The following is a 14,749-nucleotide window of genomic DNA, read 5'->3' as shown; positions in this document are numbered from 1 at the left end:
CTGTTGGGTGCAGGGGTCAAGGTTGAGCATGCAGCATGACAGGTTCCTATTCCACAAACGCCCCAAAGGAGAATGGAGAATAGCTTTCTTGGCAACAGTGTTTGACATGTTAATGACCAGGTGTGACTCACCACCAGGCAATGCAGGTTCCCATCCTAGATCATCAAGCCCTTCTCTCTTCCAATAAATGAGATGATATAAACCCCCTTATGGATCCTTGGGTCCAATAGGTGATGAACTTTATTCTACAACTCACCCTGCCATAGAAGCGCAGGATTTTAATAAACAACCGGTTAATCAGATGCCTGTGATAACCCAAGGAAACATGAAATATAAGATAGATTTTAGGCTGTGCCGCAATAGCTATGGAAGCTATTATTACATGTACAATTATGAGGAGGCCAACAATGTTAAGAAGACATTTGTTATAATCAGTTAAATTTAGAAGCCTGTGGGAGGGGCCTGGCATATCCCTTGGCTAATATGTAGGTGCCGCTCTACTGTGGCAGTTGGTGACGTTCTTTCACATGCACTGTGTGAAGATACGCATCACTATATGTATACTTGTTGCAGATTCCTTTCCCGCGCCGGCATTGGGAACACTCAGTGTTCCCAGAACATCCTTGTTGTGGTAATGATCACCATAGAAAGGAATAAGGGACTATGTGTAGTTCCTTTGTTCCTTGTCAGTGGCGCCCAACTTGTGTTGTAGTCGAAATATGCCGTTTCTCAAACTTGGAGAAAAAAAACGATAAGCATCTTGGTAAAACATGCCAGGATGCTAATAGCAATAAACCCCTCTGCGCGGGGACATTACCAGGTCTGGTGATGCCCCTGGACCAACTCAGCCCTCAGCATTACCTAGCACAATAATGCTTCGCCCGTCTGCATTTATTGCTTAATTACTTTAGTTATAGACCATACGGTGGTCGATAAATCAGCATTAAACCACTGACAGAAATGGAAAAAACAAGGAAAGCCAATATCTGTTTCACAGTAACTGGAAAAATCCCTTCTACCACAGTCTTTAACTTTTGAGCATCCGTACACATTCCTTCTGGTGACAAGACATCGCCCAGAAATTTTACTGTGGCGTCATTGTAAAAGCAGTTCTCCAATTTGGAGTACAGGTGCTTGTCTACAATTTTTCTCAGCACCAACCCTGCCTATATCGATGTATTTACTGCGAGAGAGGAAAAAACAAGGCTATTTCCTAGTGGCCCGACCAAGAATTTACCAGTGCACTCCCACAAAGCCCAGCACCCTAACCAAGTATTCTAACCAAGGCGCCCAAGTATGCAACCAGTTTTCCACCCTCACTTGCTCTGACAAGGGTAGATGAGCCTCATAGTGTTAACCTTGCATAGATGTAGGCAGCATGGAACCGATCCACTAATACCCTATTAGGGGTAAGGGAAACAGGCTCTTAATTATTTAAAGCATAATGATCTATACGTGTTGTTAATACCCCTTTCCCCCATTGTTATGGTGCAAGTAAGAGGGGGGATATGCCTCCCTTGAGTGCCATACACAATATTGTATTTTTACAGAGGCGTTGCTGAGGGAGGGTTTGAGGGGGCTATAGCCCGGGCCTTTTGGTTGTAGCCCTGGTTAGAAGCTCAGGGGCTACAACCAAAAGGCTAGCTAGCCCTGAGCCCCGCCCGTCCCGGGACTCAGTAGTTCCAGATCTTTTCTAGACCTAGCAACACCCCTTCAGGCAATCCTTCAAGTGCTTATCTTCTGCCTCTGTTAGATTAGGTCTTTTTAATAACAATAGTATCTATGTGGTGGTAGTGGCTCTGCTTCGGATTTATTGCACGCATCGAGGAAGTCCTGATATACATTCATGGCAGGATTATGTGCCATAGATCGGGGACTTCCTTGTGTGCAGTCATACCTGCACGTCATCTGTAGCTGCACAGTGAGGAACTACATAGAACCGGAAGTGAAATTCAATCTATCCACAGACATCAGAGGTCAGGAGGGGGTTTTCTGAATCATTGTGATCGGCTTTTGAGGGCCATAGGCTAGTTTAATAGCATCCCTTGATCTCTCCTATTTGCAGAGGTGCAGGACTGTGCTGCCAAAGTAAGCATGGCTACATGTCCCAAAAAGAAAGTAGATTGGCTCCTCAAACTTTTTCCCTGATGTTCAAAACATGTGAGGTAGTTCAAGAACCATTGTAACTGCCCTCAATTCTCCCCCAAAGGTCTGGGACATCAGGGCAGGCTTGTAGCAGCTAGAAAGATTTGAGATGCTTGAAATGTCAACACGGTGTGCTCAAGACACGTTTCTGATCTCAGTAGCCCAGTAAGGGAGCTCTGCGAATTAGCACACCTGCTGAAGGAATCTCTGTAAAACATGTGGATCACAGGCTAGAACAGGGCCAGGGAGGACCCAGGCTTTTCTCATGCTAAAGTCAATGAAATGGGTACCCCTGAGCTGGCAAAATGTGTGCCTGTGCCTTATTGGGGGACGGGGGGCGGTGTGTGTGTGTGTGTGTGTGTGTGTGTGTGTGTGTGTGTGTGTGTGTGTGTGTGTGTGTGTGTGTGTGTGTGTGTGTGTGTGTGTGTGTGTGTGTGTGTGTGTGTGTGTGTGTGTGTGTGTGTGTGTGTGTGTGTGTGTGTGTGTGTGTGTGTGTGTGTGTGTGTGTGTGTGTGTGTGTGTGTGTGTGTGTGTGTGTGTGTGTGTGTGTGTGTGTGTGTGTGTGTGTGTGTGTGTGTGTGTGTGTGTGTGTGTGTGTGTGTGTGTGTGTGTGTGTGTGTGTGTGTGTGTGTGTCAATTAACTGTATTTATAAACAACAAGAGAAAGAGATTCTCTGGGATCCAATGCACAAAATACAGTATTTTTATGAAGTAAACTATTTTTTTTAATTTTTTTTAAATGTATATGGTCTACAGTTTCTGCCTGACAGACATGAAAAAGAAACCTTGACAATCTTTTGTACAACATACTAAAAGAAACAAAGAATAAAAAGAAAAGAGAATGGGTAGAAGCTCTTCTCTAAAAACAAGAAGGTAAAGTAAACAGCTTTCTAACCCCTCTAAGGGAGGGGAGAGATAGTGTCTTTTATTCCTCTATAACAGATATAGGGATTGAAGAAAGTTCACCACTGCCGCCGTTAGCTGGATCTCGTGGCCTGCGATTATTCTGTGCCATGTGTTTTCTGAAACTATTTTTGAAGTTTTGAAGTCATTGATATTTATCAAATATTTACTTAACATATAACGTGAAAAATAATCAAGAATCACAGCTCTTTAGTAAAAGATTGTCATAATGTACAGCATTGTTAAAGATCCATGTACAATTAAAGAATTATTGTTGTCTGTTACCTGCCTGTTAAGAAGAGACATGTCCTAATGTTACTCCAGTGCCAATTGAACTCCTTCTCTAACCACTTACCATCCTAAAAAAGGCAAAAAAACATTCTTCTCTTCCTTCTCTGAATAACTCACAACCTTCAAAATGATTGTACGTTGCACTAGAAAATCATCCAGGCACCATACTAGGGCTACTAACCACTACCTGCTCGAAACCCCTAGATTCAGACGTTCCAAAGCGGGTGGAGCAAGCTTCCCTGTCAAAGCTGCCCAGGCCTGGAACGCACTGCCCATTGCACTGAGAGCCAACTTACCCTACTCCAATTTTAGATGCAAGGTAAAAAACTGGCTCTGGACAAATGACAACTAACTCTCGTGGCACCCAATGACCATGATACCGTTGTCCAAATCGATTCTGTTCTCATACCTACACCTGTACACTCCCTCAAAACTACAATATGCTAGTTTTTTTCCTTCCACACGGCGTGTATTGATATGTTCTTACTGTACTGTTATGTTGTTTCTCGCCTATACTCTGTATGTAACCCAAGCTTAAGTAACCTTGTACCTGCTGCGCCCGGCTACCCCTGGGTTTTGTGCGCATTATCAAATAAAACAATACAATACGTCATGGAGGTTAACGTGACCCTGAATGTGTGCTCAAATCTCTACTGGGCTGCTAAGACACGAACCCCGATAAATGGGGCATGTACTGGTGATTTGGAGTTAGCACATATAAATACACCCTGCACCAGACACAATGAGCAGAAATGAAATTACGTGCCATACATGCACATAATAATGGGCCTCATTAGGAGGTTGGAGGTAGTCTTGCCGGTAAAATCCGGCATGGAAATCCGGCCCCACGAATGGTCAATTACCGGGTGTTCCGGCCCCTCCAGACCCAGTAATTGCCCTTTCGCGGGTGCCGGTGCCGGTATATCCCCATTTCCATTTCAGCCCCATAGTGCTCAATGTAAATGGGGATGCCTGTAGCACGGCACCGTTCATAACGGTGCCGGTGCTACAGGCATGCAGTGCTCGCGGGTGCCTTTCATTCCGCCAGGGCAGACCTGGTGGAACGAAAGGCACCCGTGGTAAGCTTACCGGTACGGTAGTGTCCGGATCTTGTAATGAGGCCCAATATATGTTATAAAAACAGAAAATGGGCCTCATTGCGAGTTGGCCAGTATTCTGGTGGTATTACCGGCAGGATACCGGCAAATGGAATTGTTGTTACCGGCACTTGGTCTTCCGGAATTACCGGCAGATTACAAGTGCCGGTAAGGGTGGCAAATCTCGAATTCGTGGAGTCGTATAGGACTGCATGGGGGGATTTTGCTGCTATTACCGGCAATGGTATCACCATGCCGGTAATACAGACCCTTTTTTGCTGGTAGGGGTCAGATTTAACTCCAGCTCTCAGCTGGAGGTAAATCCTTCACCCCTACCGGCGAAATTGCAGTTGGCCGGTCCAGTAAAAGGGCCGGTAAACGTTACTACCGGCACTTTTACTGTGTACCGGCCAACTTGTAATAAGGCCCACTGTGTTTACCTCAATTATTAATGGGTGTGAAACAGTGGACTACCGAAGAGGGTAAGGTTGGCAGTGCAGACGATGGCACAGCTCCTCAAAATACCACATCAGCTTTTCAAATTTACACAAGGCAATCCCAAGATATCTTCCTGTGTTCCTATGGAATTCTTCATAAATGAATACATATTCTCCCATTATTTTTCAATCGATCAGTCAATTGTAAGTTCTAGTTCGGAATGAGATTAATTAAACCTTGGCAACTTTAAAAAGCAGTTTACAGTAAAGAAAACAGCAGGGACAAGATAAAAAAAGAAGCAAGAGATATGTTACAAGGAAAGTACCTGAAAACCTCTTTTAAAATTAGCATACAAAAATGGTGCGATGTCTAGAAATTGGTAATGAGCGCCACTGCATTAATGTTGCCTGAAAGTGCTGTAAAAATGCACCCAATCAGATACAATTTCTATTCCCTATTCCTTTGATGTGGCTTTCCAGCTGAGTGACCACTATTTTTCCTGAAAGTGGCCAATTTCCTAGCATTGAACACGTGCACTTCTGATTATGCAGGAACACAATGGGCCTCATTAGGACCCTGGCGGATTTCGCGGTGCTAAATGCACCGCGAAGCACGGCGGAAAGCCGTCGATAGCGCCATGGGGGTTGGCGGATTTACCGCCCCATTCCGACCTTGGCGGAGCGGTAAATCCCCAATCCCCATTCTGCCCTTCCCCATTCCCATTCTTGCCCCATAGGGTATAATGGGAGTGGGGAAGGAGTTAATTACGCCACCGTAAAATACGGTGGCGTAATTAACAACGAGGTCCCGTAGCGCCATGGTTTTCTCCGCCTGGTAAAACCAGGCGGAAAACGGCGCCATGGCGCTACGGGAACTCGTAGTACGGCGGACGGGTCCGCCGCGATTAGCGCTGGCGGAAACCCACTCCGCCAGGGTCCTAATGAGGCCCAATGTCATGCTCCCCTTTTGGCCTTGCTCGCAGCTTGCATCATGGATTTTTGCCAAGTACTCTTTTCTCGTGTGAATCGCAGGTATTCCCATGAGCCAATCATGACACGCCCTATTCAGGTGCGTGATCTATGGAAATGAAGGTGAACCGGCACATGAGGGAGCATTATGCAGAGACATCAAATATTTACCTTTTTATTTTTGTTGATTTGTGAAACGGCCCTGTATATTTTTGTTTACATTTGTCTAACATATACAGAGCTTGCGTTGGGTACACATTGAATGATAGCGGGGAAGGAACCCCACAAGGTTCATGTTTCCATAACATAATTTAGACCCTGTGCCACTGCAATGTATAAGCACAGAACCAACTGCAGGATAAGATAGACATGAGGAAAAAGGAATACGAAGCATAATGTACAGGAAAAAAACAATATGCATGTAATCATTGCACCGACCTTCCCTCTCCCCCTCCCCTGTGAACTCCGCCCTCTGCTGCAGTGACCAGCTGTCTGGTTTCCCTCTGAGTTCTACAGGGCTCCAGTCCCCCCCTCCCGCCCAGTGAACCCCCATTCCTTGTACTCAGCAAGTGGGCCACCACCACGGCAATCCTTGGCACTTGCCTTCCTGGCCTCCCTTTACCCTGCTTTCCCTTCGCACCCTAGCACTTTGCTTATTGCGCAGACCGGCACTTCACCCCTACCCCTTCCCCCTCGCACTTTTTCTTCTGCACTTGCACGATCTGAATGTCACAAGTCCCAGTACGACCGTTATTGTATTTTTCTCTCTTTTGCCCCCTAACCCTGTTTTTTTTTTACTTGTGGCAACTTGAAACACCATTTGTTGTATAGGCGCTTTACAAATATCCAATCAGTAAAATAAATACTAATAAATAAAAACTCATGAATACACAGTCAAAGCGCCAAGCATTGGATTCCTAGTAGCAACTTACGTCTTGCGTTAGGGTTTCGAGCGACTTCCCCCGGCTGATTCGTTGGCTATTGGAGCCATGCCTTAGTGACCTGAAACAATCAAAAACCACATCAACGTGAAAATCCAAAAATCACATTTTGACCTTTGTGTCTTGGTTCATATACAGAGCCAAAATCCCGGCATACTTTATCTCCAATTACTATCAATTTTCACAGTCTGCATCTGAGGTCGATGCGTTCTTCAATGGTCTTTAATCTGCTCTGGCAGAAACCAATTTTTCCCCTTTCTGATCTCCAAATGGATAGATCGGAGGCCGATGAAAGAAGTGCCATTTTAAATGAAAAGCTTGCTATCCATTTGTATAGAGCAATCCGTTTTTATCACTTCAGTCTCCGGAATGTACAATTTAATCCCCCACCCCCTTTGAATCACCTTAGATATAGCCAATATAAACTGAGCTTGTTGGAGGGAAATTGCTCTCAGAGTGCTCTGCGGGCTTAGTCACCTGCGTTCCTGCCGGATGTGATGTTGCACGCTGAGAATCGAGCGTTCCTTGGCAGGTTGCCCCTCGAACGATCCGCTCAGCATACGTTGCCGTGTGCAGGCCCTATACAAACAAGACAGACAACTGGTCAGGCCGCCACAAGGTCACACGAAGTCAGTGAGATAGCTCAGAGAGTTAAGCGCTTTCCTCAGACATCTTTATGCATTTGAACCAATGTAGCCGCCATCCTTCATAGGAGGAACAAATGAGTACCTCTTAAATCGGGTAATATTAGTACCTTTTATGACAGTTCCAAGAAGTGGGAGGAATCCAGAATGAAGTGCTATCAAAAATGGGATAGTACCATGAAAGCATTGCCATATGAAGCAATGTTGTGTGGAAGAGAAGGACAGTTACTGCCAAATGGTTGCCTCCCAGAGAGCACCTTGGCACAGCTATGTCAATATCGGATGTTGATGGGATATCCAACTCTGTTCAATTACTTGCAGTGCATCGTGGGGAATTGTAGATATGTGGTTGTAACGACTGTTCTATTGTGTCACACTTCATGCAATACACATGTTAACAATGACTTGAATGGTTATAGAAGTGCAATGTAACATGTGTGCTTGTAGCAACAAAAAAAAAGGCAAGATGTCATTATTCACATGTTCTACAGTATTTCAGAAAGGCTAGCTAAAAGCTATGAAATGTTTCCTGCATAATGTGAGATCCCCTTTACTATATTTATTTCTTTAGTTCTTTATTTTACTGAGAATAAAGACAGCTTGGGTAGCCTGGGAAGATGCCCAAGCACGAGGGTTTACAATCCTGCTTTAGCACACTGTGCCATACCACTGAACAAATATCCACTTGCACCCAGTCTCATCCGACCCACGAGGACTGGCCAGCACTGAATTGCTTGGCAATTCTCCTGTGAGTGAGAGTACCAACAGCAACCCCAGGCACGTAATTTAACTTTGTTTTGCATCATCAGTGGGGTGAGGCTTGTCTCTCTGGGCACAGAGAGCATGAGGTCCACGGCTGGATTACACTTAATAATTCAGGGTGAAACATCTGGCAATTCTCCTCCGAATGAGAGTACCAACAGCAAACCCAGACACATGTTAGAACAGGAAATGGACCAACAGTTCCTATCTAAAATGCAGAATGCACGTTTAGTCTCGGGAGGATAGCTCAGGGGCAACGTGCTCACCGTGGAAGCAAGACCAAATGGAGAACCACAAGTTCGATCCCCGGGTCAGCGCTTAGAAACCTCTGGGTATTAAGTGCGTTGTAAGTAACCTATCATATCATATCATATCATTCGGCCTAGTAGATTAGATCAAAGCCCATAATAACGAACAGGGGAACGGGAGATGAGGGGGTGTCCCCCACTCCTCCAGTTCGGTATAGTGGACTGCAGGGCTTGTGGGGTGTCCCCTGCATACACTAAAAGCAGTGCAGTGGACAAACGATTAAAATACCAAAAGATCGAATTACAAAACGTGGGCATAAATGAAGCGAAGCTGTGTTTCTCTTGCCATAGGGAGCCGGGGGTTCATGTCTGAATTACCCCATATAATTCAGGGGGAAACATCCGGAAATACTTCTCTGAATGAGAGTACCAGCAGCAACTCCAGATACCTGTTGCTGTCTTCTTGGTCATCATCTGAGAGGTAAAGCTGTGGCTATGCAATGTTTCATCCGACCCATCTCAATCTCATTAGCCTGAAGGACAAATCAAAGACAAAGCTGAAGGTTCTAAGGACTTTCTAGATTTGTGTTTTTCAGTGCCAGCAGATTTCACCTATCAACACTGCCATAATATGCACCCGGTGGCTCCCATTGGCCTACACATGTAGTTGAAGTGTCCGGGCTGCTGGATGTCCGTGCCCCATATCCCTTCGGAGCTGCCAGTGTGGGTTGTAGTCATATAGTGACCACGGGCACCCTGAGGACATCTGCAGCTCACCTGCCTGCCGGCCCAGATGTGGACACCTATCTGCTTTGTTACACTGCTGGCTTGTCCTGCTGACATTTGAACATTTTTTGTATGTCCTACTCTGGTATGTTTTGATTCAGTAGTCTGACTTTCTCTTCTTCTGTCAGCTCTCTGTACACAATAAATATATTTAAAAAATAAGAAATTATAGATATACTGTAGATAGTACATGTATATCTATTATATCTATATATTATAACTATATCTATATTATATCTTGATCCAACACACAATGACAAGTTGATAACTTAATTAGGCTAACAAAGTCATTATTTGGCTTATTTGCCAGCTTTCATGGAATGTCTCCACTTCCTCAGGCAGAGATGCAATGAAGTCTTTAAAAATCATTATAGCATTACAGCTTACAGAGCCGGTCCTGGAAAATACAGCATTATCCGTGCCTGGCTGCATACCTGATTTGTAGTTTTGCTCAGAGAGGCATGTATTACATGCTGAACTCCCCCACACATTGCAATCTTCAATGTCTAAATGTTACACTGTGCTAAGTGGGGCCCTGGTCACCAATCTCAGCAAATGTAGGGGTTTAGCAGAGGAGAGAAAAAGGGAAGGAGGAGGTGAAAAGAAAAATCTTGAGGAGCTTCTGGAATTTGAGGAGATCTGGCTCAAGACGAAAATGGAAGGGGGAGGCTGTTCTAAAGGAGGGAGCCTGCTGAGGAAAGAGATTGGCCACTAGCTTGCTGTTTAGCGAAGTGCTTGACACACAGAGAGTTGGTGCTGGGGGAATGTAAAGATCTGGAGAGAGAGTATTTAGTGAGAGCAAGTTGGTGATAGTGTGGTCCCTGGCTCCAGACAGCCTTATTGATGATGCAGAGGGATTTGAATGTGATCCTTGCAGCAACCCGGGATCAGTGGAAAGGTTTTAGGCCTGGAGAGATGCGGTCCCTGGGCTTGAGGCCAAGGAAAAGTCTTGCAGCCCTATTCTGGATGTGCAGAAGGAATTGTAAAGAAGAAGCGGGACACTTAAAGAAGAGGCTATTGCAGTCTAGCCTAGCGAGAACCATAGCTCTAGAGACATTGAGCTTCTGGGGGAAAGTGAGGAAGGGAATAATTCCTTTGAGCAAGAAGTGTTGAAAGTGGGCCTTCTTGGCATGGTCCTGAATGTGACGGAGGAAGGAAAGAGAGGAAATAGAGGAGTCGAAGATGACTCCAAGGTTTCTGGCTTCAGATGTAGGGGATGGAGGAGAGCCCATAGAAGATAGTGAGGGTAGGAAAGAGGGAGCAGGAGTTCCAATAGGAAGGAGCTCAGTATTGCTGGTGTTGGGGCAGAGATCATTGGAAGTACACCAGGACTGGATGGCAAATAGGCAGTCAGAAATAATGGAGGAAGTAAGGAGAAGGTCAGAAGGAAGTTTGAAGAAGAGTTGTGTGTTATCTGCATAACACTGGAAGTTAGAGGAGGAGGTGTAAATGAGGTGTGCAAGAGGTGCAAGATAGGTGTTAAAGAGCCAGGGAGAAAGGTTGGAGCCCTGGGGGACACCACAGGTGGAGATAGAGGTGGGGAGGAGAAGGAGCCCAGAATAACCTGCCATGGACGGTCATTGAGGAAGGAGGTCAGCCAGTCCAGTGCCCGCTCCGAGATAACTAGGGTATCATGGAGCTGTTTTATGAGGATGGGGTGGTTGACGGTATCAAATGCAGAGGAGAGGTCAAGTAGAATGAGAACAGCTGGAGAGTTGGAATCACGGGATGCGAGCAGTTCCTCACAGGTGTTCAGCAGAGCAGTTTCCATGCCTCTGGATGCTTGAAATCCGTATTGATGGTCGTGGAGGCAGCCAACAAGTTCAGTGTGCTGGGTCCACAGACACCAGAATGTGAAAAAAAGAGGAAATGTTACAAAAGTAAATAGAACACTTTGTAACTTTTGTGCCGTATGTAGGGAGTTGGGATACCAGACTAAAGGTATAGTAATTTGTAATATCATTATATTAATTTCTGTGGTCAAGGCGCAATGTTCGTAGACAATCTGGTTATGCTGGATGGGCACGGAACATAGTTACATACATAGTTTTATGTAATGTGATCATTTTATGAATATCAGTACTTATATGTTTAATAAAGACACTTTTAAGGTTCATGTGTGAATCTTTGGGTATCAGATATACCCTATGCCGTTGTACTTTTTGGGTTTAGACACCTGTTAATACATCTTCTTTTTGTATAACTTATATACATGCTATGACATTAGCAGCTGTCTGATCACATTTTGATGTCGGTTGAGAAAAGTGCATTTGTGATGTAATCGTGAGGCTGGCATCAGAGAAATACACCTGTCTGCGGAATTAACGGATCCCTGAAGACAAATTAAAAGTGCATTATGGTGTTATGGTAATGGAGCCCACTTGGGTAAAAGGCTCATGAACTAAGCTTTGACCGCAGGCATATGTGTACGAAAATAGGTGACTGCTCCAAAGGTTGCTTACCAGACTACAAAGAAAGGTTTGGCCTGCTGGCAGAACAAAACAAAAAATAAGGTCTGAAATGTTTTATATAAACAGTCTAATTTATCAAAGTAAATGTATATATGTGTGTTTGTACAGTGACAGGCATTTAGAGACATATTATACAAATAAATAGCAACCACTGATAAATACAAATTACTTCATGGGAAAGCAGAGTTTGGCGACTATGTAAAAATAGTCTATGGATCGCGGACAACCATGTTTACTCATAGACAAAGAATATACAGTCGTGGATAATGGGTTTCCATAGCTGTCTGAATGTTTGTGAATACCTTTGAAGTCTGTGAACATTTATATAAAAACTATGTAGTGGAATGTTATATATCAAAACATATATTTAAAACAATATAACAATACATGATTATTTACATACCCTTTTATGTTTGAATATGTGCCCATAGAGATAGAAACATATTATTTAATGTATTAATCTATAATATTCCATTCCGTGTTTTAGCTAGTTTACTTTATTCCAAATCCAGGACAAAGGAAGGGCTTGCAGGCAAGGAGCTCATGTTTATATGAGAGGAAGAAAGACCGTTTTCCATTTAGTAAGGAGTTTACACTTGCTTGTTTCCTGTACAATTCTCTAGTGAGATTCCCATATTTAGCAGCAATGTCTGGGAATTCAATATCTTGTGCAATAATGTCATTTTATGATTTGCAAATTGTATGGATTCCTGTTGAGTATGTCCACGTCATGTCTGTTTCCCTTGCAGATCATAAGTGCATTGTTAATGCATCAATGCCAACATAATATGTGGTGAAAGTATTGACATTGTTTCCCGCATGCATATGTGGTTTCCGACTAGGCCATCATCCAGGTTGGCATAAGGTGGCACAAAGTGTTGTGAAGTACTTGTTGTAAGTGTGTTTGGTAAGGAGGGAGATGAGTTGTGAAGTGCTTGGTTAGTTTGATGTGGTTTGTCATGTGATTTATGATGTCACCTGAGTGCCTGTGGAATGTTGATATATGAGTGGGAGAATGCTGTGGTGAGTGCTTTATGTTGATTCAGTTGAGTCCTTCCCCCCTGGGTGATGGGTGCCGGTGTCTCTTTAGTCTTATGTCTTATATTCCCGATGTCTTAATCTTGCAACTGTAACTTAAGAAACTGAAGTAAACTTACTAAGAAGTAACCTAAAGCTGCCTGGACTGTGCTTTATAACATTGGCGACAAGGATTTCTTAAAAATAAGAACTCATGTGCAAAGGAAGCTGATGAAACCAAGGAAACTAAGGAAAAAGCTGAGGATTGAAGTGGCCTGCTGCGGGGGGGTGCAGGAAGAATCAGGAGCAGAAGTAAATTGACAACACCGCCCCCCCATAACTAAATAAGCAAACTGTCAGGTGTCTTGACCCACGTTTGAACTATTATGCTACAACATTTGATGCTGCAGGCTTAGAAAATCCAAGATGGCTGAAAAGCCCACATTTGCGCCAGAATCCAGGAAAACCGAGAAGTTATGCGCACACCACAATGGTCGCCTGACCTGCCACCCACCAGTGTGAGCGTGATGGGCCAGAAGCGCCATGAGTGAAACGTGGTGCCAAAGGAAAAACAGCAGTACCTGTTAGCTCAAAAAGCACTTTGAAATCACATTTGTTTCTCTGAAATGCAAGCTAAAAATGCCTATTTTAAACATTGCAAGATATTCAAAAATCTCACTGAACATCAGCAGACATTTGGCAGAATGTAGTCTTGTGTGCATCCAAAATCTGGAAAGATGAAGAGCCTAAAGCAATGTTTATAACAAAACTGGCTGAGCTGTGGATGTCAGCAGCTTAAGTGAAATTGGATTTAAAACCACTAAAATCGAAATGTTTAAAATAAACGAGTGACCTACTTTTGAGTGTCACATAGGTTGCAACTGTTTAAATGTCATAGTTTTGAACTTAGAATCAGAGTTCTAGCTGCATGTGTCAAAATTGTAAGTTTAATTTGAATGAAGAAAAATGGGAACAAAAGTGACATTTAGCTGAAGCCTGGCTTGAAGAGATTGAATTCTGCCCGGCAACTACCCCCGAGAGGAGTTGAAACTTGCCCAGCAACTGCATTCACAGGCCTGGCTGCCTTCTGCTGTTCCCACCAAAAGGAGATTACAACTCTCTGATTGAATCAGGGGAGGAGCACCTGGGAGCAGGGAAACAGAACAATGAACTTCCCTTTGCTCCAGGCAAATGCTAAATCAGGGGTCGTAAATGGCTTCCTCTTGGAAGAAACTGGGAGGAGCATTTCCTCTGGCAGCCACCTGAGCTGGAGGCGGGGACAGACAGAAATTCCCCCATGTGCTTTGGAACCTAAACCACACCCATCTGGGTCAGAGCATAATTTTAAAAAGGTGGATAATTCATAGTACGGAAGTGTCAAAATTATGTAAAGAATATCATTATTCCTGTGATTTTTCTGTGCACATTTGAAGAGGTGTTAGGACTCTGTGGTATGTTCTGGGGGTAGTAGCGGAAAATAGGGTATTACTCAAAATGTCTGCATGTTAAAAATCTGACACTTCATTATCTGATGCCCATATTCCTTGTGCACATTTGTATAAATTCTGGAAAAGTTTAGAGGTTGTATTCTGGATGAAAAGGGCAGAATTCTGCCAGAAGTGGACACAACATCTTACAGAGTCAGGGATCAGATGGTTTGGTGCTACAGAAAATATGTGAACTGGACATATAATATTAGAAAAATTGTACATAGATAAATATGCATTTGGATCAAAAATAGATTTGTGTGCAAAGTGACAATGGGAGTGTTCTTTCTGTATGCCATAAAATTGATGCCTGATGACACTCCATTTCCTTCCCCAATCAAGGGAGAGAGGAGAACTTGGCCAATGATAAGTTGTGAGGGGCAGACTTAGTTATTCCCACGCACACACCCATTTTCAAAAGACATAAAAGGAGTCATTGAGACCCAGGTAGAGACATTCACTTTCCACTTCAAACTGATTTATTGCGAAGCATTTTGCCGGACCCGACAATATCCAGAAGACTCCAGAACCAGAACTTAGAATCCAGACTT

General features: G+C 43.9%; 1 protein-coding gene across 2 annotated transcripts in view; it reads right to left on the bottom strand.

Moving 5' to 3' along the window:
* NALCN (sodium leak channel, non-selective) overlaps window positions 1–14,749 on the bottom strand; it is a 3,431,684-nt gene that overhangs the window by 453,870 nt on the left and 2,963,065 nt on the right. For both annotated transcript variants that reach the window (XM_069637002.1, XM_069637001.1), the window contains 2 exons: window positions 7,261–7,362; window positions 6,775–6,844 (listed from right to left, as the gene is read on the bottom strand). In XM_069637002.1, coding sequence (XP_069493103.1) covers window positions 6,775–6,844; window positions 7,261–7,362 — 172 coding nt within the window. The remainder of the gene's footprint in view (window positions 1–6,774; window positions 6,845–7,260; window positions 7,363–14,749) is intronic.

Source organism: Ambystoma mexicanum, chromosome 7p, assembly GCF_040938575.1.
Source record: "Ambystoma mexicanum isolate Mex_15411 chromosome 7p, UKY_AmexF1_1, whole genome shotgun sequence".
In the NCBI taxonomy this organism is placed as follows: domain Eukaryota; kingdom Metazoa; phylum Chordata; class Amphibia; order Caudata; family Ambystomatidae; genus Ambystoma; species Ambystoma mexicanum.
This window is presented reverse-complemented; position numbering and strand designations above follow the sequence as displayed.